A 27,793-nucleotide genomic window follows, 5' to 3' on the forward strand; every position below is an offset into this window, starting at 1 on the left:
CAGCACACAAAGACAGTGGAGACTGCACTGTCTCTGTATTGTACATGGTGTTATGAAGGCTTTAGATTCAATGTACAAATACATAAAGGTCTACATGATGTATGTAAGATCAGGTTGGCCCAGCAGCCACAGAGCTCAATATATTGATGTCAAGTGAACTGTGAGCACCATACTACAGTGCTTCTATGATTTACACTTAATTAGCTGTTAAGGTCATTGTCATAGTGCTATTAAAATAAGTTCAGCTGTCAGCAGACAGTTCCATTAGATGAGATTTTAACGTTTCTTCAAATATGAATTACGATGTTAACTTGAACTATCCTTCATGGACCCGTGCGCCTGGTACATTTGTCATGCTTTTGCTACCCTTAATTAACTTAAAAGGTCAAACAAAAATATAGTGTTACAGATTTCTTAGCCCTGTACATTCACTGTGCATAATACACACTACAGGTTGATACACTGTCACTGTTTGGTGTTTAGTAGATACTTAGACAAATAGTTTTGTAAAATTAAAACATTTACTGTACCTGCACTGAACTGTGGTTAGTAAATACATTTTATATACTTATATAAATGTATGTTACAAAACTAGCTGTCAAATGAAAAAGCATTGATTTCCTTCAAGAGATTCTGTGTAGGGATTGGATTGAATCTTATTGATTGTAGATGCACGAGTTCAAGGTTATTCACTAGAAACTTGGTTATCATTCTGGTTGTCAGGATGGCTAGCGGACATGTTGAATCAGCAAGCTTCAGTTCAGAGGAAATGTCATTTTACACCAACTTACTCCAACCACGGAGTAGGAATGTGTTTGCGATGACACTGACTTTCATTAAAACAGATGAACTGATCATGTCACCAAAGTTATGTTTACCTCAATCAATACTGATTCATTTAGCAATAAATAACCTCACCTAAAGATGAACTTATGTTGCACTTTGGTCTGGTTTTAAAACCAAATGATCAGTGAGTAAGCCTATTAAGTGAACATTCTTGACATCCCATGGTAATATTTTTTTGCCACACATAAACTGGAAATTCTGTATCAAAATCAGCTTCACACTATGCAAAAGTATTCACAAGTTGTTAGCAAATCATGTGCACTGATTCAGAACCTTTACAGTAATATTCCAATAAGGTTGATCGAAGATGAGTAATAAACTGATCAACCTTAGTTGCAAAGCAAAACATGTCACAACACAAGTCACCATGGCAACAGTGAAACTCTAACCATCACCGTTAGATTAACTTGATCACTTTCTGAAGCAGTTTTTTTTTTTAAATACAAGAGGTTGTGAAGAAGATAACAAAGCAAAACTAGAAAATACAAGTAATTTAGGAAAAATAGTTACTGATGTAAACTTGTACTGCAGTAGTATGAGATGAAAGACAGCCTGTTAACACGACGTCATCCTGCTTGTTAGATTCAGTTCATCCAATTCAAATAATCTTAATTATATCCCAAAAAAAGGGTAATGTATAGATGATTACATTCCTGTCAAATTTGCCTTGGACTATGGACACAGCTTCTGAACATACTGTTCTCAAGACCCTGTCAACACTGGTTGGTCTTGTTGTTTTGAGGCTAAGTGATTATTGGGTGCGAAACATTCATGCCTCAAATAGGTCACAGATTGATTTGTGGCAGTATACAACCTTCTCAACATTGAGCACTCCAACTGACATTTGGAATTCAACGCTGAAGCTTCTTTCTTCATTTAATTATTGGAACTACTCATAAATTACTCTCTTTCTATTTGCTCTTAGGTGTTCAAGGAAGACTCAAACACAGTTCTCCTAAAACATTAATTTAACCAACAGACAGTTCCATGGATTATATTTTGCTCTGGAAAAATTACATAGAATTTCTCAAAGTCTGAACTTTGGGTTTAAGGAACTTTTCTATGAAATGGAAATCATGTAGAGATTAGAAGCCCTCTTGTAATTTATTCATCTGTCAATTTATTCATCTGTCATAGACAGTGAAATTAAGAAGGGCGTCTGACTTTGCACATAGTGCTCCTAAAACGTTGAAGGATCACGCCTTGGCATATCATTTGAAGTACTCAGTATGCAAGGACATGATGTCGCATGCCAGTATAGTACTAATCCATTGCTTTTAGCATCACGTTCACCAGACACAACATACAACTCATCATATTGGTTTAGTATGGCAGTAATGGTTATCATAAGTTACTATTTTCTTGACTTTTGAATAGAGCTGCTTTACTTTCTCTTGATCTATCCGCTAAGTGCTTAAAGCTGCTCTTATCTATACATGATTTCCAAGTACAGAACCATAGACGACTACTTGATAGGTTGGTATCTATGATGGCAAACGAAAGTTGCATATTTTCATTCTTCATTGATGCATAACATTCAGGGTTTTTTTTATCTGAGATGAATTTGCCCAAATGGTTAAGTTTAGCATCTCAAAACCTGCAACAACGTCAATGCATGAGAAGAAATGATGAACATAGGTTCCAAGGGATGATGGGCATTCACACTGGATGAAACTTTCTACTGTACCTTTAACTGATAATGCTGCATTACCCTCTCACCAAAAGGCTGTGAAATATTTAGCTTTGTTGATCAACCCATCCATAAACCACTTTGAAATAAAACGCCAAGTGGTAAGCCAATAGGATTTCAAGCCAAGACTGTTTGTGAGTGAAGGGTTTATACACAATCCACATCTGCACGAGCTTGCTAATTAGACTAGGAAGTTATTTAGGAACATCCATCATTCATTTTATATCCCCACAGGGATTTGAGATGATGTAGACTCAATCTGAAAGAATGAGTGAGAATTCAGACGTTAAATCTGATATGTTGTGTACTTAGACTGAACTCTGTTGCTCTGAATAACTCAAGATTGATGGCTGCTTACACATGTTTTCAAGATGTTTCAACTTTAATGGTTTCAAATTTTATTTTTATAAGGATATTCTTTAATTTTTACTTTACATTCATACTATGTATGATAGCATTTCATCTTGTTCATGGCTCAAATGTTGAGTTGCTAGACAATTTTTCAAATGTTGGGTCAAAGGTTGGGTAGTAAGACAATTTTGTGCGTGGGTAGATTCTGGGAGAACCCTGAAAATGTTGTTACCAATGTTTCAGATGTATAGCCTTACGACTTTTAAACATAAGCTGGTCATACTGTATACACAAGAGACAGTATACGTATGTAGCCTACGTCTGTCAGGAATTATGCATACAGAGAGCCTTAAGACACGCATCAACAGAGACCAATCTCCTCGCACTCTCCATAAATTCTACATCTTAATTTCCTCCTTAATGCACATCTTGTTTTTGTTTTCTGAAAAATTGAACCAGGTTTGAAATTAATTCTCTCAAAAAATATTTGTATAATTAACATGAATAGGATGCTGTTTGTTTGGCTGTGGGTTAATCAAATTGAAAACGAATGCAATTAATTTATACTGTAGTAATATGAAGTACGTGCACTGTACATTGCGTACATGCAGAACCATTGGGCTTTATGAGGTGTGATCACTTTCACTTCATATGGATTGACCTTTGAAAATGTATAACAATAAGAGAGCAGAAACGAACCACATACAAGAAAAGCGTGGTATCAACTAAAGCAATTACTGCTCCTCTTAATCAAACCTGCCTATATAGGAAATGGGTCCAACTTCTTCGAAGTCAACAGTTTTATGTTAAGAATTGGGGGCATTTGTACCTGTAGACTGTGCATGTTCTGAAGTTGCATTTAGTGGTAATACAATCTCCTTGTGTACAGGAGACATATGAAATTGATAGGGGGGGATGTGAGCATGATGCAGTGAGGTCTCCCTAGCAGGATTGGACATTGGTTGATATTACTTATACTATGAACCTTGTATCATCTTACTTACTGAAGGAGGAAAGACACAAAGGGAAATAAAGAAGATCTTACTTACTGAAGGAGGAAAGACACAAAGGGAAATAAAGAAGAATCCACAGGGATTCACAACTAAGTAATCAAACAACACTGTGTGTACACAATCATTGTACATTACACCATAATGTCCATCAGTGAATACAAACGTATAGAGATCACAATGATGAGTAGAGAAGAGTAACCGGGCCTGATACTTCATGGAGGCAACTGATACAATTGCCTCCGCTGCCCCTTGTCATTGCTTTGGTGCCCTTTGAAATGTTACAATTTGGTGCCCTTGAAAGCATCAGGCATGGAAGCTTGTGAGTGTGAGGCTGGGCCATTAAGCAAAACTTTTAGTCATTATTTCAGAGTCTATATAGAAAAACTTGAAGGCCACAAACAAGTTTGGTAAACATTAGAACTAGACTGTAAATCCACTTCATTCTAAATGTTCCACAAAATAAAAAATATATAAAACATACAGATGTTACATGTATGATCAGTAGAAGAAATGTGCATGGAGCTAATACCAAATTAAGATCAATTGTTGCTCAGTTTTCCCCTTCTTATAAATCACAAACGCATGCTCAATCACGGTGCATCAGACCCCATTCCATCTACAAGTATCATCCGGCATCAGCTGTTTCTGTCTGGCTAGGATCAGCTGATCCACTTTCAGTCAGACTGTACTGACCACAACACCATCTTTAATGTCATCAGAGTCTCACCCAACATCTCATCTTATCATAAATAGTTTCAAGATAAGACAACTTAATTATAGCCAATTAAAACACAGAATTGAAGCATGATTGATTATAAAAGTAACAGTAAGAGTTACAGAACATACACATTTATTATGTGACAATTTTCTTGCCTGACGTTGCTTGTTGATTGCCTGCCATAATCTTATTAGTAACATGTGACGTATGATTTCATTACAAACTAGACCCACTACACACAGACTGGATCCAATAGTAATCAGAGGTGAATCTGAAATTCATCAAGCTACATGTACAGTTGTTTTTATAGGTATATTTAAAGTTCTTGATTCATGCCTATGATCACATAAATTGAAAAATCTTATTGTTAGTAAGTTTTCATGTTAACATGTGAACATTACAGAAAGAACAAAATTGCTGCAAAGATCTACAAATTTAGTGTCATCTCATTGAATTTAATTATTTTTTGACTTAATTGACTGTTTTATTTGGATGAGGATGACACTCCCAATACAGATGCTGAGATATACACGTATAAGTAGTACTACGCCAGTCAGCATATCAACCCTATAGCCTAGGCCTACTACCAATGTTAATCACATCATGCAGCATGTAGAAAACATGATTTTGAAGACTTTCCATTTATATTTATAAGCTTTTTCTACAATCTTTGGTCCTCTGTGTTAAGGGACAAGAGTAATAATAAATAACTTAAAATCAATACATTATCGGTGTTTGTGTGTGCAGTGTTCAGTATCTAATCTAGGTTTTACCCCTTTAAAGTTTTTCTCTCCCAATAAATCAGATATTTGTCACTACCTACTCTCAGTAAATTTAAAAGGCTACTAAACCTTGAAGTGGATTGACTCAGCTCAATTTGCTTGTGAGTTGGAAACGTCTGCAGCTTTAGTTCGGAGTAGACTAAAAGGTTCTTCACCTCAAATGCCTGCCAAGTAGTCTTTTCATGATGTGAAAAACATGTAAAATATTCATTTATTTTACTCTAATCCCAATAAGTTTGATATCGTTAGGATTAATGTTCCTTGTGCACTAATGTGATGTAGATGTCATGGTTGTCGATCGTCTCGTTGTAGCTGTCAAAATTCTAAGATTGTAAACTGGTGAATATTTGACTAACTGTGCACCTATGAACGTTCAATGTTTGTGATTGTATTGGAGACTGCTCATTTTTGGGGTATTTATTCAAAAACGTAGTAAAACCTACAGTTTGAAAATTCTCTATTAAATGCTCATTACACCAAAAACCTGTTTCATGCGTTGAAGTTTCCTAAGTCATTGAACGTTCAATTTTTGTGATTGTATTGGAGACTGCTCATTTTGGGGTATTTTATTTAAAAATGTAGTAAAACCTACAGTTTGAAAATTCTCTATTAAATGCTCATTACACCAAAAACCTGTTTCATGCATAGCAGTTTCCTAAGTCATTGAACGTTCAATGTTTGTGATTGTATTGGAGACTGCTCATTTTGGTGTATTTTACTCAAAAATGTAGTAAAACCTACAGTTTGAAAATTCTCTATTAAATGCTTATTACACCAAAAAACTGTTTCATGCGTAGAAGTTTCCTAAGTCATTTAACTAAATGTAAACACCTTAATTGTATTCTGTTGTCTTAAAAGGGGAATATTATACACAAAATGAAGTAAAAAATATTGTCATAAACTTGCCACTCACATAAAATCCATTTAATACAGAATTATTAATCCATTCAATTTCGTTCAGATAATAAATTATTCAGTTGAATGGCATGCGTTAAATAATGCACTTTGTCTTTCAATGAAAGTATAGTTGAATGTACGCACACTGTACTTTAAAACTCACTGTACATTAAAACTGTGAAAGAAGTACATTTTTATTGTTGAGATTATACAAACATTTTTATTGTTGCATGAAGTCGTGACTTTTGAATGTCGTCATTTTGTAACAAATCAACGTCAATTTCCATTCAAAGTAAATTATTAACATGGTATGAGTACACGTACTGTAAAGCCATCATATCCTTAAATGAAATAATCAACTTATTAAATTGTGTGCGTGACATGCTGTTGAGGTTTATATGTGTAGACAAAATTGATCATTTTGATAAATTGTGGTTTTCAAGTCAAAGTCTGCTTTTGAATTATGAATATTTAGCAGAGCATCATTTACTTTATAATTTTGGAGAAACTTAACTTACTTTATGTAGGTTAATGGATCAATGTGACATTATAATATTATTGATTAGCTTTACTTGATTAATGATGTCACAATGACATCAAGATCTTACTAACTACCCACCCAAAATGAAGGCATCCAGTACATCCAATGAGTCTCCCTTTGACAAGGAAATTAAATGCAGTTTAAGAAATGAGAACATTCATCAATATTTCCATCGCTCAATTTTTTCATTTATCCAAACCTAGCCATGATCATCTTCAATTGATCTACCTGATACAGTTTGACCTGATTTTTGAAATATTACATTTTTAAAGGTTTTATATTTGCTCCAGTATGAAATAAGAGTTTTGGGAACCTTGTTGTGTCTCTGTTACCACGGTGATGGTACATTTATGTAATTATTTGACCTACAGTTGAGGTTTAATTGAGTTAGTCAAAACTAAATTGTAGATCAAGGATGAACATTGTTTCTTTTTCTACAAACAGATACAGGGCTGTATGCTTCGTTTTTGGAAGGGCAAGGGCACCAAGGCATTTTCTTCTTGGTAAAGGGCACCCTATGATGAAATTGCAAATTTGTACTGTAGCATTTCGCGGGGCACCAAGGCAATGACCGGGGGACACGGAGGCAATCGCCTTCGTTGCCTCCGTGAAGTATCAGGCCTGCAGATACATAATATGAATTTTCCATGTGGAAATAGATGTCTGTAAATCATTGACTGTCGCTATAGCTGCTTTTCTTCTTCAATGAATTGTTGATCTTTACAGAGACTGTACTGTACACCAACGTGCCACAATTTCAGTTAATTCTGAGTAAATATTGAAACCTACATGTGAAAATACAGTGTAGTGCAGTTTGTTGATTAATATAATGATTCAAAGACTCAAATGTGGGATTGCAGAATCCTAAATTTAAGCGGGTAACGTCTTTCTCACAAATGTTTCCCACACTACACATTGTGGTAATTAAGTCATACCATGGAGCTATAAAAAATGTTAATAAGTTCCATTGTTAGACAAACAACGAGGCCTAAGTTAATTGGAATATTACAGGTGCAACAATATCCACCTGTTTCAGAGATGTATGTACAATCATACAATGTACGTGTATACATTCACTCTGTAATTAACACACCTAAAATGGTGCTATCAATGGGAGACTTTCTGGGACGATAGAGGGCAGCAGACTTACCCGGTAAATCCATTGTTCTCAGAATTATGCGCATGTTCAGAACTACGTAAACAATGGAAATTTACCCGGTATGTCTGCTGCCACCTAGCGTTGGAAAGTCTCCTATTACTAATAACTATCACACTTCCATTTACATTGTAGCATTAATATTGTGATGTAATCTTAAACGGTTCAAAAAAACTACTTTGCACATTTGGTTTGTGGTGCCCAATTAAGTGTAATTATTTGCATCCATTAGAACCCATTTCTACGGCTTTTAGAGCTGTTTGATCAATGAATAGTTTGCCTTGAGCGGAGACTAGACCAAGCTGCAATGTGAGCACTATATGCACCTGTAACTTGACTCAGCTGATACCTTTTCCCAATAGCATGGCCATTACCATAGGATTCCAATCTCATACTCGCTATGTAAACCAATCAGTTGCTCTGGTAATTGTACAAATAGCGCCTGCTGATCTTCGGCGCAGTTTCTTAAGGCACTGCCTTCGACTGGAAATAGGTCTCGTGAACAAATATTGACTCTGTATAAATTTATCGTAGGTTTTTATATTTTTTTAAAACCATCTAGCAATTAGCTGTGAGTTTATAAGTGATTTAGTAAAAGAAATGAACTGTTATGAGAATCAAAGGGGGATAACGGGTAATATTTTGAAAGATGGAAACATCTTTGCAAGATTTCAAGTATACAAAATTGTGTATACAGTTTTTTACAATTTATATGCACATTTCAAAATGTTTGTTTCAATTTAGGCAAAAAAATCTGTTCAGACATTAGTTACTTTACTGTACAAAAGCTTGATCTCTAGTGCGCTTGGTGGTACAGTGTACATTGTATGTTATCAATATACATGTATGCACACTTGCCACTTTCTAAATAAACCATTTACATTTACGTCATAACGTATTAATTAAAGTCGTTAGTCTACAGTATAATGAGACTTCTAGGAACTCAATGATGGCCTTAATTGTAACGCGTTGGTTACAATTTAACTAATGTGGGATCCATAATTAATTACAGTCTGACTCTTCTAGAACCTAATGGAATTTAGTTTGTATAATCTCTTCCTATTTTCTTGTGACTTTTGACAGGCTAAAGAGATTGTCGTACCCAGAAACCGACGTCACAGTGTACCACACTTTCGCAACACCAATATGTTCCGACACGGTGCGCTTCAACTAATGCTTCACACCATTGATCCACTAAGTGAAAGTAGGTATATCCTAAGATGGAGACATCATGATGATTTCATAAATTGAGTTGACTTTATGACGGATATTACGATGTGTATGACAGATGTTTCCCTTTAAAGACAGTGGACACTATTGGTAATTGTCAAAGACCAGTCTTCGCAGTTGGTGTATCTCAACATATGCATAAAACAACAAACCTGTGAAAATTTGAGCTCGATTGGTCGTCGGAGTTGCGAGATAACTGTGAAAGAAAAAAAACACCCTTGTCACACGAAGTTGTGTGCTTTCAGATGCTTGATTTTGAAACCTCAAATTCTAAACTTGAGGTCTCGAAATCAAATTCGTGGAAAATGACTTCTTTCTCGAAAACTACGTCACTTGAGAGGGAGCCGTATCTCACACAGTTTTATACTATCAACCTCTCCCCATTACTCATTACCAAGTGAGATTTTATGCTGATAATTATTTTGAGTAATTACCAATAGTGTCCACTGCCTTTAATCTTAGTCAATGACTTCTAATTTGGCAGATGTTTTAGTAAATGTACAAGCAGATGTACAAGTATCAAATGAGGTTTCTATATTGTTCCTGGCTATTAACAAAGCATTTATATAACCTATCCATAGAAAGAATTGAAATAATGAAACGGAGGGTAAAACTTGCTGAGACCTGGAAGAGCTAATTCATTTGTGCGGGTCTGTTGTTAAACTTCATACCTAGACAAGTGTGATTCATGCAGTCCTTGTTTGATGTCTGCTGTGTATAGATCATAAACCCAACTAGACCAAAGCAAAGAATTGGAAGATATAGGACAGTGATCAATCAATCTTGTCCCTAGACTCAGGAATATTACAGTTCTAGAATATCAAGTAGTCTGACCAGAGACAACATCTGATGAGACACTCGGCAATGTTTTCTTGCGCCTCAGGTCTAGGGATTATGTACATGGCATACTATCCATGTACAAATTCAGGGTCTACTTTATACAAAAACGTTTGACACTGGCTTACTATGGTATTTTGCACTTGAATTGGCCCTGAGAAATGTGCTTTACAGGGTGCTTTAATGGCTGTAGTGTTTTAGGAGTGCCGTGAAATTAGCCCCTTCAAATCACTCTCCAGATATTCAGTCCTGATTTAGGGCAGGTATTTACATCAAGATTTGTCAATTTTGTTTTTCAGGATTTAAACTGACATAGGTTGTTGTGTCTATTTAAATGGAAACAGTTTTTTTGACATTTGTTGGTTCATTTACAGCTAGCTGTACATGTTATTGTTAGCAGGCCTTGAACTTCACTCGTGAAGAGGTACAGCAATTGTCCTCTGGTAAGGGGCACTTGTATGATGAAAATGTTTGTATTGGAACTTTGCAAAAGGGTTTCACAGCAAAAACACAGGGCACCATGGCAATTGATGTGTGTGTCATGAGTTATTTCTGAAAATATAATGTACACATGTATTAAGTGCCTTTGTCAAAAGACCCAAAAAGAAAATTGGGTTTCATGGTTGTATACCTAAGAGTCTCTTAAAAACATATATATTTATACGACAAACAGAAGTGAGTGAAAGTTGACCTAAATTTGTAGAAATCTACAAGCCTTGCATGGAGTATAGATGTTCAAACTACCTACAAATTCTATTATTAATTGAGTTTTCCTGTGAAGTGACCTGATTTCTTTTCTTTGTGTTTCCTTCCAAGCTTAAAAGTCATCCTTGAAGTGGCGTACATATAATATTATTCTCTACGCTTTGCTTTGAATGATAAGGAAGGAAGTAAAGTTAATTAAGATGCTAGAGTATTACTTGGCGCGTATGTCCTGTCGTTGTGTATTAATTGCCTAGGGTCACTAGCCAGCTAGCATATGCTTAGAGCATATGTGCGTCCTAGCAATTACATGGATGTCCTCAATTGTGGTTCCAAATTACGTTGCAGACTAACTTTAATGTAGTTCAGTTTTTAATGCGAAAAAAATAGTTAAAGGCCTGACGTTTTGACCTTAGCAGAATCTTCGTTGAAGGTTAATTTACAACACAACACAACCCATATAAACAGGTTTAATAGGCGCTAGCTAGGTATAAAGTGTGAGGGTGTTTTAGGTTTGCTAGTACTTAGAGACGATTTAATGTTAATTTATGAGTCTGCTAATGGGTAAATATATATTACAAAGACATGATTTTTTAATGACATTTTGGGTGGATTAATGTAGGATATCACTATTCATTAACTTTAATTATGCTTCAATTGGCAAAGCTTTTAGAGTTATTAACTTGTTTTCAATCAAGTGTCTACATACAGGTCGATGTTACTACATCAACCATGCATGTCCATGTATTACCTACATGTATAATGTATCATCATTGATGAAATAAGGCAAACATTATGCCAAATGAGTACATGTAGAAGATCAAGATTTAACTGCAAGAATCTGAGTGTTTGATGTTGTCTTGATTTATAGCGTTTTTTTTGACAACAAAATCAAGTTTTTTGAGATATTCCATCAATCCCCATATGGTGCCTGCATGAGTTCCACTATTGTTACATAGCCCTTCACTGGCTTTAAAGCCATTGGACCCTTTCGGTACAGAAAAAAAAAAAAAAGTTCACAGATTTACAAATAACTTACAGGGTTTACAGAAGGTAGTGGTGAAATACTTCTCTTGAAATATTATTCCATGAAATGCTTTACTTTTTGAGAAAACAGTAAAACAATATCAATTCTCGTTAACGAGAATTACGGATTTATTTTAAACACATGTCATGACACGGCCAAAATGCGCCGATACAAGGGTGGGTTTTCCCGTTATTTTCTCCCGACTCCGACGACCGATTAAGCCCAAATTTTCACAGGTTTGTTATTTGATATAGAAGTTGTGATACACGAAGTGTGGGCCTTGGACAATACTGTTTACCAAAAGGGTCCAATGGCTTTAAAGGATAGTCAATGCTTAAAAGTTTTGAAAACTGTGAGTAGGTGGCTCTGTGTGTCAAAAGAAATCACTGAAAATCAAAATTCAATTTTTATTTAAAATTACATATTTAAACATAATAGACGAGAAAATAAAATTAGCTGTTGCAAACAACTTACCAACCGAATGGACTGATGGTATCAGTAAATAACCTGACGTTTTGACTCTAGAAGAGTCTTTCTCGAAGGCTAAACATAATATTAACAAACAAAAACGAAGAAGACAAAATATCCAGCTGGCAAGCTGGCAAGGTTGTCATCATTCCTGACTTATACTTCTCTTTATTCCAATCCTGTAGTTTCAGGTGAAATTAAAGTGTCTAGCCAATTTACTTGCTGTGGGCAGTTTAGATTTGATAAGAGGAAGCATGCAGAAACAATTGAGCATTATTGGCTTCACATATGCGCTTATTGATGAGATTTAAAAAAAAATCACCGAGCAAAACGTATAATAACTTGAATTACTTGAGTAATACGCTTAATATGACTTGAATTGAAGCGTCTGTTCATTTTCTTAAAAGGTCTTCGTCGTTGTTGAAGAACATTCGTTGAATGAATTTCATCAGTCTGTGGCTCTATTGTTTGTACCAAAAGAAAACTTGCATACATTACAAGCATGTATCACTTCATTGTAAGAAAGATTTTCATAGATTCATAAATTATGAATATTTTGGGCATGGAAAGGTCAACTAAAATTCTTCATAATTATACAAAGATTTGGCATACACTGTAGTACATAGTACAGTATGGCTCAAACTACATAGTATAGAAAACTTGTTGCATTGCCTTGTCAACAAAAATATAACCTTTGTGAGAAGCTTTTACTCATAAACGTATGGCACGCTAACAACACATTTTAAAGATATTTTACTATAATTTTTTTAGTCTTTCTACTCAACACTGGCTAAGAGCTGACTGGTTCTATAAATAAACAAGAAACTAAGGCATTTTGAACATCCAGCAGGGTGGATATGTGCGCATTACAAGTATTATTATTATTATTATTATTATTATTATTATTATTATTATTATTATTATTATTATTATTGTTATTATTATTCCATCATTAGTTTTCAATTTTGAACAGTCTATTGTTCAATCATAATACATGTTTTAGTAATGGGTTTTAAATGGCACTAAAATTAGCACCACCAACGTATCACCAATTTACCAGTTTGTATTTTCATAAAGTGACCTATTAAGATTCGCCACTTTATCTATTAAAAAAACATAGCACTGGCATGTTGCCAAACAACGTGATATGACTTTTGCGCTTCTACGAACCCGTGAATCTGTTAACCTATTAAAGTTTAGCATTTTCACAATAGACAATCTCAATATGCATTGGATTGTTCGTGTACTCTGCGTTCTGCACGCATGCAAGTCTTGTTTTTGTGTTTGTCAATGAAGTGATGAATCTGTTTGGAAATTAATTATTAACTCATCAAAACTGTTGCAAGATTAAAAACTTATTGACAGTTCAGTATGAATGAACAAGTCAGCTTCATTTGGTTATGAAATTAAAAAATATATAAAAAAAATTAAGCAGTCTCAGAAACAGCAACTTCAAACACAATTTGTCTCTGTTTGTGATGGAGATTTTTAACAATACACATGTGTTAATGTGAATTGTACCAACATATCCACTGTTGAGAGTATTAAAAAAAAACTTTAAAAAAAAGGGTTTTATGAACATGAAATTATATGTCCATTATTAGCATTTTGATACTTTCATAGGTTTAATTTAATAAAGAGATTGAGTATTTGTACCACTGAGCTGCTGATTTGTACTGTAGTGAGGCATTCAAATCTATTTTCTCTTCTTTTTTATCATGAAAGCATTGTGTGGTAGACATGTATACAATGCAGCAAATTTGAACTTCAACTACACAAAATATCAAAGATATCCATGCTGTATTATCTTTGATCATTAAACATGTCCTGCTAGACACACCACGTCCCTTTTTCATTATTAGATCTGTTTTGTTTTATGTACTCGTAATTTATAGACTATGAAGGACAACCCCTCCTACTTCAACTCTTCTTTTCCGTCCTTCATCATGTTCTTCCCAGGGGTTCATGAATACCCATTCCAAGAACTCTACCAGAGCAGTTATTTACCATTTCAACACGGAACTCTGATTTGATTTATCCATTGGCCATTTTGTATTAATACTCAATAATTCATGGTCCTTGAAAACATAACAAGATAGAGACACGATACTCTGAATTAAAACATGAACCCAAATAAAGAGAGTTTTGATCTTGATGTTAAAGGAACACGTTGCCTTGGATCGGACGAGTTGGTCTATAAAAAGCGTTTGAAACCGTTTGTTATGAAATGCATATGGTTAGAAAGATGTTTTAAAAGTAGAATATAATGATCAACACAAGTATCACTCAAAACTGTACGGTTTACTTTTTACGTCGCGAACTATCACGGTCGGCCATTTATGGGAGTCAAAATTTTGACTCCCATAAATGGCTGACCGTGTTATTGGACGAGGTAAAAAGAAAACCACGCAATTTCGAGGCATATTTGTGTAGATCATTGTATTCTACTTTTACAACATCTTTCGAACCATATGCATTTTATAACAAACGGTTACAAAACGCTTTTCAAAGACCAACTCGACCGATCCAAGGCAACGTGTTAATTTAAGAAGAAGTGATGACGCATGACATTCAAGTCTTGTACATGAATACTTCAGGGATTCTTGATCTTAAATCAATGTCAATGTCATGCATGGATTGTAACATCACCTCACTGCACAATACAATCCTGATATATCTAACGTGTATACTTGGGTTTCCAAGGCAATTCATCAATAATAGGACGTGGATATTCAGACTTGACTTGGCAGACTGAAATATTCAAAAGGCTGACATACAAAGGTTCTATACAGAACTATTTTAATTACTTCATATGAACATCTGGTGTTTATTCTGATCATTAAGCATTAAGTATACTTATGTGCAAGTTATAAGTTTATATATCAGAGATATCCAGAGGTAGGGTTTGGAAAACCGTAAGCTACATTGTACATTTTGTGTTGGAGAAAGTGAAATAAAGAAGAAGTTAATTTAAAAGAAAAATACTTTTTGAATTAAAGGACAGTGGTCAGAATAATAATAAATTAAAGACTACATATTTTACTACTTAAACCTGAATACTATAGACAATAATTAAAATTTATCTTCACATTAACTTGAAATCTTGATTCTGATTAATCCATAGACCAACAAACATCCTATATTGCATGGCTTGTATCAAACCTTTTCTCTTTTTCATATTTTATTTCTGTCTACAGCTGTTCATGTCCATGAGAAAGCTGTTCAGATGAGAGCCATCGCCAAATCATGCAATAATGCTTCAGAAGAAATCACTCAGACCAACGGTCACACCCAAATGACCCCTAGCAACAATCACCAAGAGACTAATATGCAAGATATGACCACACCCCAAACAATAAACAATGGAAGCAGTCTTGAACTACCAGGAGTAGACAGAGGTGTGGTCGTACATGGCCTACCATCTCGTAATGATCATTCATCATCGAGGGAATGCATCTTAGGAGCTGAACATCTTCCTGATGAATTAGAGCAGAATGGAGGACGTATTAGTACGATCTCACATCCTAATATACCAGAAGATGACGATTCACCAGCTACACCTACTGGTAGAAGGACTGTATCTGTGGATATGGTGACTCAATCTACACTAGTTGATGATACGAGTCAGTCACCAACATCACAGGTAAACTCCACAAACTCTCAGTCAATATTGTAGGTTTATTTTAATTTTATTTCAGCCACATCCAACAGCGCAAGCGCCAATAACAGGATGGATAAAAACATTAAATTACATAAAATTTGAAACAATATGGTCATCAATTTACAATTTTTTGTTATATATATTTCTAAAATAACTGATACCACGCAAACTTGTCTTACTTGCACCATCATTTTATCAAGAAAAAGCAAAAACAAATTTGATAAGATTTATACTGACATGACACCTACATGTAGTTGTATGTCTTGATGTTGGTCTCAATCTCCCCATCTCTTAAGATGGTTTTCATCTCTACCTTGTCTGTATCTTCAGAAGGTCATCTTATAATGGCCTCTGTGTTCTCTTAGATAAAGACGTCTATTGAAACAGGAAAACGTTGGACAAGGCACTAGCTGTATCTATTGTCAGCTTTTAATTTCCCTTTGCTTTAATAAAGAAAGAGAACTATAGAATGTTTTGACAAGCTAGGCAGGCGTGATTCAGTGCTATACAAAAGTATTCACATCATTATGAGACAAGCTAGGCAGGCGTGATTCAGTGCTTACTTCACATCATACTGAGACATTTTTCATCATCGGTCTTTTACAGACCTAAGCTAAAATCTCATTTCATATTGCTTAGTGGACGTTGAAAAATGGTTGCAAAAATATTTCCTTTTGTAAAAGTAAGTAGTTGCCAGTAATATTAATTCACTAGTTGGTATTTTGGCCAAAAGCTTAAATTTTCACACTCAAATCCAAAGAATAACAAACATGTGTGATATAAACACTGCACTTTGTAATTCAATGCTTGAAAAGATGATCATTCTTTCAAAAACCTGATGGAGAACTGATTTCATCTTTTCTTATGGCGTCTTCTTATCTTGATAAGAGTGAGGGTCAAACTACCTGGTGCTTTGTATCGCTTAACGTCAGTCAGTATTTGGATACAATTGGTTGATTCTTGTTTCAAATATTATTTCAAAGGGATTAATTTTTGGTGAGAATCTTGATGCTAGTTTCTTAATTAATCGTGACAAATCTTCTGTTTGTTTGTATCAGAATATTTCATTTCATTTTTTCACATCATAAAAAGTACATCAAAAATTGTCAAGTTTTCAATATTAAATAAAGGCTACTCTATATGTACATGCATGGTTAGTAATTGCACTTTTGTAGAAAACCTGAGAAAACTCAATGAAACCACTCTGGCTAAAAACCTGACATTAATTCAACCTGTCACCAATTTAACCATGATTATTTGAAAGGACAGACACCACACAATAAGAATAAAAACATTTCATACTGTAGAGTGTAGACTCAGTGAATTATGTATGCTTGTCCTTTGTTTGACTTTCAAGCAAATTTAGACATTTGTATGATATGTGATCATCCAACAAGTTAGGTTTGAGTTGGGAGATAATTTGTATTTTGGCTCCACCATCAATCTTATTTATTAAAAAAGAGAGAAATATCCGACCTCTGATGTGTACCATTCAAGAAATGACCTCCCATCTTAGAATCTGTATTGCACTCAAGTAAAGTGTGTTCATTGTTATGTATAACTCAAACATTGGAGACTAACTTCTTTTATCAAAACATCCATTAGGGATTCTGAAACTCAAATAGTCTAACTGAGATAAAGAAACATCTATCAACACCGATGTTTACTCATTGTTTTATCAAATTGAATCACCATGAACAGCCATTGTCATTACACCATGCATGGAGCTACACCAATCCGTCCATTTTAGGTGTGGGCGATTTTGCTCAATAATTGGTGCATATATCTTTTTTTTTTTTTTTTTAAATGTCATTTACAATTTTGATTTAGAGATAAATCTTGTGTTGAAATGGATGAGTAATTTTTAGTAAGGTTTAGTGTCGTTTACATTTTTGATAGCGATTTTGTAATCCTTTTGATAAATTCTCAGTAATGTTTGAAGATTGCGGACATAATTCATGTAATGTTTACATCGTAGACAAGATTCATTGATCAATTAGGCATTAACAACAATGAAGATCTATGGAGGGAAACAGGGTTGAGTTTGTTTCTACCAAGTAGATTTGTATTTATACTGTGATGCAAATTCCATTGGTGCAATAAATACATTTATTTGTTTGCATCATCCAAGTTTCCCTCAAGACGAACTCATTAATACTTTCACTTGGAATGTGAAAAGTTATGACTGCGTCATTCTCGTTCTGATCTTCTTTCTTTATAACGAGAGATTGAATAATTTCCCATAACCGTATGTGTCACTATTGTCTGCAGTAAACATCACTATTTGACCCGACCTTGACAGACAAGGTTTGCTTCTAGAGGTTATTCACTTTGATTTCCCCTTCTAGTCTTGTTTAAAGCCAGTGGACACTATTGGTAAATGTCAAAGACCAGTCTCCTCACTTGGTGTACCTCAACATATACATAAAATAACAAACCTGTGAAAATTTGAGCTTGATTGGTCATCGGAGTTGTGAGATAACTATGAAAGAAAAAACACCCTTATCACACGAAGTTGTGTGCGTTTAGATGGTTGATTTCAAGACCTCAAATTCTAAACTTGAGGTCTCGAAATCAAATTCGTGGAAAATTACTTCTTTCTCGAAAACTACTCCACTTCAGAGGGAGCCGTTTCTCACAATGTTTTATACTACCAACCTCTCCCCATTACTCGCTACCAAGTGAGGTTTTATGCTAATAATTATTTTGAGTAATTACCAATAGTGTCCACTGCCTTTAATCTTCACAAAGATCAGACTTGCTGTTTTGTTCTGAATTCCCAGAGTGGTGTTTTTTTGACGTGAAGTTTTCTCTTGATATGAAAAACTCCACTTATTATCAGACAGTGTGTATGCATGGTTGTATTTTCACTTTTCCTACACTGAATGGTGAATATTACGTGTTACGTGTCGTTGTGGTCTGTTTAGGAAGCGGGGTGCGGTTTTATTGAAAGCTACAAGGATTAGAATGACCTTGCTGATTTTTGTTTCTGTGAATTCACATTATATCAATAATGGCTGCTTACTGTTTCCCATCACTCTTCATTATGGTTAGATTATGCCCATATTTAGTTGGTTGTCGTTATTGCGTATTGCAAAATGGTTATTGCATGGTGGCGTCATAGTCTAATGGCTGGTAGCCATGGGGCTCTTAGGGCTTTCAGTTGGGCGCACAAATGTACTAAATTATGCCCCAACAGAAGGTCTTCATAATAAATGCACCTTGTAGACAAATGATCAGATGGCACAGATTAAATGCACAGACTGGAAGAAAATTATAAAGAAAAAGACTGGATCACTAGGCCACTGCCCAAACAACAGTATGGAGATACATGTACATGATGTACAATGTACAATGTACATCTAGAGTCTGTAGTGTCAACAGCAAACTAAAAGTTACTCATTGCATAAGCCTATCCCTGCTGGTATCGGTAATGTTTTGATCTTTTCAGAAGACAGAAACATCTAACCCTACCGGCATGAACCTTTCAAAATCTAAACTAACTGCCAAGAAAATTCAGCCTATAGAAGAAAAGCAAACAAAAGACAAAAACGACGCAAGAGAACAATTCCATAAGCAATTATATGGCTTTTTTGAGAATTTTTTTTTTTTTTTATTGAGGTGTGTTTTTTTTTTTTTTTTTAACCTTGCAATTACAATGTTTTACATCCCCATGTGGAATTTATGTGTAATTTTCCTATAATGAGTTAAAATAAACGATCAAACTTGCCCACTTTAAAAACAGCTTTTACACCCATTAAATAAGCAGTCATCTGTTTGATTGGCTGCATATTGCGCCACAGCATCTTGTAAACCATTACATGATGCTATGTAAAGAAAAAAGGTCTCATACTTCAAAAACATAGCTCCACAATCCATGTACCTGGCAGGCAATTAATGAATGTTAAAGCGCCTTGAGTGTCACTGACTGACGGATATGAGCGTTTGTATGAGAAGCCGGTATTATTTTTAGTATTATTTTTAACCTTCAGAAAAAACTCTTTAAAGGTTTCTTTTGTTAAAGTATAGCATTTTCATGTTTCTATTGTTAAGTTGCTATTATTCTTGTTTGTATTTTTCTAGGAGATTCCTCAAATTGAAGGGGAAGAAGAGGAACCATTGGATATAAGCTGGCCACCAACATGTCGGAAACGTATTACGTATATTCTACTAGCGCCTCTGATCTTCCCAATGTGGCTAACACTACCTGATGTTAGGAGAGAGGTATGCTTTCAATAATTAGATTGTCTTTCTAGAAAGCTTTCAGTTGCCGTCAACTGAAGATTCTGTTTTGTTTTTCCATGTGTTGACCGAATTCATCTGATGTCATTATCACAATAATCTTGTTGTGCCATTTTGCGAGATAATTTTGTATACAGACGTGTAGTGCACAGTTTAGGTGATGCGGCTTTTACAATTGTACGTTTACGTGTAAAGTGTGTTGTATGTGTAAAGTGTGACTTCCAAAATGACAAGCATGCGCAGACAGTGTGTGACATTTGTCCGAGGGGTCAATGCATGTTTTCATAAATAAAAAGAATTTACAGTTTTATGTTTTATGCCAAATATAACTGCAATAACAATTATTGGTTGTCAAGTTCTAACTCCCATGTTTGTATTTTCTGTAACTATTGTATTCATTTGGTTGCAGTCTTAAATGACAATCTATATACTAAGCTTGGGCGATATCGATTTATTTTATTCACGATATATCGCCGACAATATATCGCGATATTCGATATAATCGCGATTAATTAAATTTTACATCATCATACTTCAGACTCCCAGTGAAAGTTGTAGAAGAGACAGTCACAGCATTAGAGAGGTGTTCTAATGACCTTTTCTTCTGGTTTTACTCCAAACCTATGGGGTGCAAGATGTCTCAGCTAGGAAATACATCGCGATATTGCGATACTTAATCGCTATCGCGATACATCGCGATATATCGCGATATATCGATATTTCGATTAAAACCAAATCGATCCGATATCGAAATCGTTTCCAAATTAGTATCGCGATTCTCGATCATATCGTGATACCGCCCAAGCTTAATATATACATTATACTAGTAAGTACAAGTAGATGGTTAACTATGCATTGTTGCATTGTGAAGCAAGTGATGATAATTAATGGTAAACGATGATACCATAATTCCCCCTGACATTGCATACAATCATCTAATTGCTTGTTATTAATGGTTATCTTATGCACAATTTATAAACTACAGGAAACTAAAGCACTTCTGAACACAAAAAATATATAACTAAAGGCTGAATGCTGAATTGCAAATGACCAAATTATTTTAGCCTCAAACAAAAGAAAAGGATACTACAAAATGGTACGATTCAATTTGAATATCTGACGGTGTCAAGGATTTATTGTTTCTGTAGGCTTGCATAAATAGCAGCATATTAAAGTGACTTAAATCAAATGAAATTCGGACTATTATTATCCCTGAAGAGATGAAACTTAAATTTAGTCTGACAGTTAAAGGCAGTGGACACTATTGGTAATTGTCAAAGACTAGCCTTCACAGTTGGTGCATCTCAACATGTGCATAAAATAACAAACCTGTGAAAATTTGAGCTCAATCGGTCATAAAGGTGACGAGATAATAATGAAAGAAGAAAACACCCTTGTCACACGAAGTTGTGTGCGTTTAGATGGTTGATTTCGAGACCTAAAGTTCTAAATCTAAGGTCTCGAAATCAAATTCGTGGAAAATTACTTCTTTGTCGAAAACTATGCTACTTCAGAGGGAGCCGTTTCTCACAATGTTTTATACCATCAACCTCTCCTTATGCTAATAATTATTTTGAGTAATTACCAATAGTGTCCACTGCCTTTAAAGCCATTGGACCCTTTCGGTAAACAGTATTGTCCAAGGCCCACACTTTGTGTACCACAACTTCTATATCAAATAACAAACCTGTGAAAATTTAGGCTCAATCGGTCATCGGAGTCGGGAGAAAACAACGGAAAAACCCACCCTTTTTTCACCGTGTTTCACCGTGTCATGACATGTGTTTAAAATAAAACCGTAATTCTCGTTAACGAGAATTTATATTGTGTTGCTGTTTTCTCAAAAACATGGTTGATTTCGAGACCTAAAGTTCTAAATCTAAGGTCTCGAAATCAAATTCGTGGAAAATTACTTCTTTGTCGAAAACTATGCTACTTCAGAGGGAGCCGTTTCTCACAATGTTTTATACCATCAACCTCTCCTTATGCTAATAATTATTTTGAGTAATTACCAATAGTGTCCACTGCCTTTAAAGCCATTGGACCCTTTCGGTAAACAGTATTGTCCAAGGCCCACACTTTGTGTACCACAACTTCTATATCAAATAACAAACCTGTGAAAATTTAGGCTCAATCGGTCATCGGAGTCGGGAGAAAACAACGGAAAAACCCACCCTTTTTTCACCGTGTTTCACCGTGTCATGACATGTGTTTAAAATAAAACCGTAATTCTCGTTAACGAGAATTTATATTGTGTTGCTGTTTTCTCAAAAAGTAAAGCATTTCATGGAATAATATTTCAAGAGAAGTCTTTCACCATTGCCTTCTGTAAACCCTGTTAGTTATTTGTAAATCTGTGAACTTTTTTTTTTTTTCTGAACCGAAAGGGTCCAATGGCTTTAAGTTCCTGATTTTACATTTTTTTTTAATATAACAACCACATTACAGTAGGTATTGTCAATGCACATGTTTTAGGGTGCAATATGGATTTGGGAGTTGGATATAAATTATTTAATCAAGTACAATCAGGTTGGCACTGTGTTTTCTATCTTGCCTTCTACAGTCCGGTTCATACTTCCTGCGAATGTGAATGCGAAGAGACTCTTGACGCCACAAATTCGAAACGAACAATTCGCAGCAGTTGAACTCTGCTCTACTCCCTTGCGAATAATCGCTGCGAAAGGAGGGTGTGACGTCAAACTCATGTCAAATTCGCTTCGCATTCGTATTCGCATGAAGTATGAACCGGGCTCACCTCTAGGACCATTGTTTGAATCACGCTGGGGGTACTTCATGGGTTAGGTTTACAGTCCCTACCGGATTGCGTAGGTTTTGCCTGGGATAATTCCACACCTCAATTTAAAACTGAAATTCCCTTTCTCTTCTTCTCACTATGTGGTTTTTAGCCTTTCTGAATTCACTTTCTGAAAATCCTTGGCTTATCATTCAGAATAAATAACTCATGTGCAAGGACTGCATTCATTCAAGTTATAAAGAGGATACCGACAGTATTGTTGGTTTCCATGGGTACATAGTCTGCCTTCATTGTTACTGGACATTATCTCCTTGATACAAAGGTTTTATAAAGGCCCATTCCTAACTACAGCCACCTAATTAATGTATAGGTGCAATGGAAGTGTCAAAGAGAAACATCCATGTTAGATATCACACTACACACATCTGTCTAACTATTTATTGCTAAGTCACGCTAAAATGTGGAGTCCATCTTATGTAGTGGTGCTTGCTGCAGCGATCAAACAAAATGTATTAAAAGCTTTGTGTAGGCTATCTCATTGAATTGGATGCTACTAGCTTCTGTCATGTAAGATTGTTCAGTGTGACTTTGGCAAGCAAGACTTTTCAATGTAATGACAAAAAAAGGAATGGTACAAAAGATATTCTTTTGATATTAACTGATCGATATTTTCGATCTTGAAAAACCATCTTTTTTTCTAAAATATTAAATCTTCTTCTAACCTGTTCGATCGCAACCTTGCCTCAAACATTTTCTTCAGACTATCCTTGATCAAATCCACCTCATTTCCTACCTAATAGCTTTCATTTAATAAGAAAGCAGTTTCTTAATTACCTGTTTTCTAGTCAAGCTTTTTTTTTCATCTTTGTATTTATGAGAAGCCTTCCCGACCCTGTCACTATCCCGCTGGTTTATGATTGATCCCCCGTGCCATGTCTACCTACTCATCAAATACTAATGACTATATACATATTGCTGAACTATACAGTGCAGCTGTGTAGTTCCAACCCATCAACCTACCATCTTCCATTGAAGGATTCCACTACTGCATCTTAAAGAAAGCCATTTAATAAACGTCACACTAGCCTCAGACCACTTGCACTGTGATTTATGATTTATTGCCACTAGCTTACTAATCATTTATAGCATGGTGTCGTTACAGCCCATCTGTGATATATATTTTTCTACACTATCCGTCGTGGTAGACTGTCATTCCCAAATAGATGACATGAAATCCTAAAACTAATTAGCTTTTGACCATGTGCGTTGGATTATTTGGGGTTGGTTTTTAATGTTGTATATTTTGTTAGAGTTCCTAAAGTATGTATAATAACTCATGATTGGTTTAGATCGACAGTGTCAACCTGCTAGAAAGCTCTGATTAGTCAAGCACAGACTGGTGGTAGGGAAATATATAACCAGGACTGCTACAGTATTTATGTCATACTCTGGTTGCGAGTAGAGTTCATTTACGTAGTGTCAAGTGGGAGGATAATACAGTGTTATGGAATCTTTTTAAAATTCAATTTGTGTTCTGCCTGCCGGTCACCTCACTGTCAGCCCCCCCCCCCCCCTCTCTTTTTGTAAGTTTTTTTTTTTTTTTTTTTTTTTTTTTTTTAATGTAGTGGGATTGGTGGTTTTTAACTATGGGGTGGGTTTCAGGGGACATCCTTTGTGGCAGGACGGCTTTGTAGAGGTGCTGGTCACCTGTTCCTCCTCGCCACTCACTGGCTTGGTATTTTTAAGCTATTTTGCTTCTTTGTTTCTCTATGTATTGTCTTGTATGTTTATATTTTTATGCCAGTGTCAAGTTTAATAAAACTAAAACTCAAACTAAAAAAATAAATAAAAATACAACAATAATTAAATACAAAAAATAATTTAATTAAAACTAACTGAGACCGAACACATCGTCTAGCATAATTCAAGAGTCAGTCACAAAAAAGAGAGTTATGTTTACATTTTCAATGCATTTGCTATATTGGCTTTTGATAAATCGGCGGAGCAACTTCAACATGAATTGAATCCATTGTTATATCGTCTATGACACTCTTCTTTGAAATAACAAATCTTTATGTTCTTATTTACAGACAAGTCGCAAGTGGTACCCAATTTCATTCATCGTGAGCATTATGTGGATTGCTTTGTTTTCATACCTCATGGTATGGTGGGCAACTGTCATTGGTGAAACGGTTGGAATCCAAAACCAGGTATAATTCAGTCAAGAATTAACTCTAAATAAATAAATAGTCGACTTGCGGGTACAACAATATGTAAATCTTTTTTGTGAGAGTGTTTGCTTTGAATTAAACAGTATACATGTGCTAATTTTTTCCAGGAAATACTTAATCGCATTATAGTGTTCACCGCCTTGTGAAGTTATCTTTCTGTTGTTGAAATGAAACAACTAATATTTCAGAAAAGACAACCACTTGCTTCTGACAAAAAAATGATAAACAAGCTATTGTCCTGGGTCTTGAGATGTGCATTTATAAAGTCAGGTTTATACAAAAAGGCGCATGCAAAGTGTACTATTAGTATGTTTAACATCATGTCATGTTTTTTATAGTTTTTTTTTTTAAATTAGGTTCAGATAATTATAAAGAATCCATCTATTTTTTATTTAACAAACTTTTAAAATCTTAATGTGTTTCACTGAGAGGTTTCCCCAGGGTAAATAAGAAATAAATAAATAAAATCTGCATTCTTATGTGACATCACATTCTCCAGACAATGTTGCCATGGTAAAATGTAAAAATTCTGATGTTATGATTTTGTTTGTTTACAGGTGATGGGTTTGACATTTCTAGCTGCAGGTACAAGTATTCCGGATCTTATTACGAGTGTCATTGTTGCTAGGAAAGGATTGGGAGATATGGCTGTATCCAGCTCCGTTGGCAGCAATATATTTGACATCACTGTCGGGTTAGTATTCTTATACTCTGCCATTTCATTATTTGGATTTTATTCTTGTTTGGGGGATATTGAATAAAATAAATTATTTTCAAGTACGCGCTAATCCTCCAATCAGATTGGCAGAATGGAGTGGTGATAAAAACCTATATTGCACGGCTAATATCACTACCATGCGTCTTGTGTGTTCTATGTCAATGCCAAGTTTGCTTGAAGATAAATACGTTATCACACGCGCGTGAGTGGAATACGGAAAATATAACGCGTCTGCGTCCCATATCCAACTCAGCCGTCGGCCTCGTTGGATACGGGACGCAGAAGCGCTATATTTTTCCGTATTCCACTCACGCTTGTGTGATAACTTATAATATAGTATAGAAAAGATGGGTAATCATTCTAGAGACTATAACATGTTCTCCTTTAATGATTGTTAGCGATTGAACTGGGTGTAGAAAGATCAAATATAAGAAAGTATTCCAACATGTTCTCCTTTAATGATTGTTAGCGATTGAACTGGGGTATAGAAAGATCAAACATAAGAAAGTATTCCAACATGTTCTCCTTTAATGATTGTCAGCGATTGAACTGGGGTATAGAAAGATCAAACATAAGAAAGTATTCCAACATGTTCTCCTTAAATGATTGTTAGCGATTGAACTGGGGTATAGAAAGATCAAACATAAGAAAGTATTCCAACATGTTCTCCTTTAATGATTGTCAGCGATTGAACTGGGGTATAGAAAGATCAAACATAAGAAAGTATTCCAACATGTTCTCCTTTAATGATTGTTAGCGATTGAACTGGGGTATAGAAAGATCAAACATAAGAAAGTATTCCAACATGTTCTCCTTTAATGATTGTCAGCGATTGAACTGGGGTATAGAAAGATCAAACATAAGAAAGTATTCCAACATGTTCTCCTTTAATGATTGTTAGCGATTGAACTGGGGTATAGAAAGATCAAACATAAGAAAGTATTCCAACATGTTCTCCTTTAATGATTGTTAGCGATTGAACTGGGGTATAGAAAGTTCAAACATAAGAAAGTATTCCAACATGTTCTCCTTTAATGATTGTTAGCGATTGAACTGGGGTATAGAAAGAGCAAACATAAGAAAGTATTCCAACATGTTCTCCTTTAATGATTGTTAGCGATTGAACTGGGGTATAGAAAGAGCAAACATAAGAAAGTATTCCAACATGTTCTCCTTTAATGATTGTTAGCGATTGAACTGGGGTATAGAAAGATGAAACATAAGAAAGTATTCCAACATTATTGATGTGAAAACCTGCATGATATACAAGAGTTGTTCAACATTTGATTTGCTATATTTATTCTGTTGTTCAGATTTCCAAACGGCAGTTTGTTATGTGCTGTGTATTTCAACCGTGTCTGTCTCGTCAATTAAGAATCACCAATCGTAGTGAATGGATAACTTACTTTCCTATAAATATTAACTTTCCAGCTCTTACCAAACATTTCCTTGTTGTGTTGGACGTCATAACATCTAGGGTCTATGTATTAACTTAACAATCTGGTCCTGAGCTCAACATGTTCTGAATGTAACATCTACATTGTATTTAGTCTCAGGAGAAAGGTGGGAAAGAGGAGAAGGTGGGAAGAGGGGGCGTTGAGGAATGCATTAGTGATGCATGTCTTTCTAGACTGTATCTAGAAACTTGATACTAATAGCCAAGTACAAATACTGGTTATAGAGTGAAGAGTGTGGCACATCATTTATCTTAAATAACGCATGACAAGTTGGCACTTTACTGATCAGGAACTACACTCAACAGAATAAATATTACACAGCACCTGAATGATAAGGGGCTTGTAGCTAGGTGCTGAATGTATTGTTAAAATACAGGAAATGGCTGATGTATGGACAAATCTGATGAGTGGTAGATAAATAACTAGAGATTGGTTTTTAAAATTGACTGAAATACTGACTATGAGGTGTTC

General features: G+C 35.1%; 1 protein-coding gene across 1 annotated transcript in view; it reads left to right on the forward strand.

Moving 5' to 3' along the window:
* Positions 1-27,793, forward strand: part of LOC117295886 (sodium/potassium/calcium exchanger 2-like) — a 45,450-nt gene that overhangs the window by 14,092 nt on the left and 3,565 nt on the right. The window contains exons 3-7 of the mRNA XM_033778673.1: positions 9,078-9,198; positions 15,456-15,901; positions 20,003-20,143; positions 25,007-25,126; positions 25,705-25,841. Coding sequence (XP_033634564.1) covers positions 9,078-9,198; positions 15,456-15,901; positions 20,003-20,143; positions 25,007-25,126; positions 25,705-25,841 — 965 coding nt within the window. The remainder of the gene's footprint in view (positions 1-9,077; positions 9,199-15,455; positions 15,902-20,002; positions 20,144-25,006; positions 25,127-25,704; positions 25,842-27,793) is intronic.

Source organism: Asterias rubens, chromosome 10, assembly GCF_902459465.1.
Source record: "Asterias rubens chromosome 10, eAstRub1.3, whole genome shotgun sequence".
Taxonomy (NCBI): Eukaryota; Metazoa; Echinodermata; class Asteroidea; order Forcipulatida; family Asteriidae; genus Asterias; species Asterias rubens.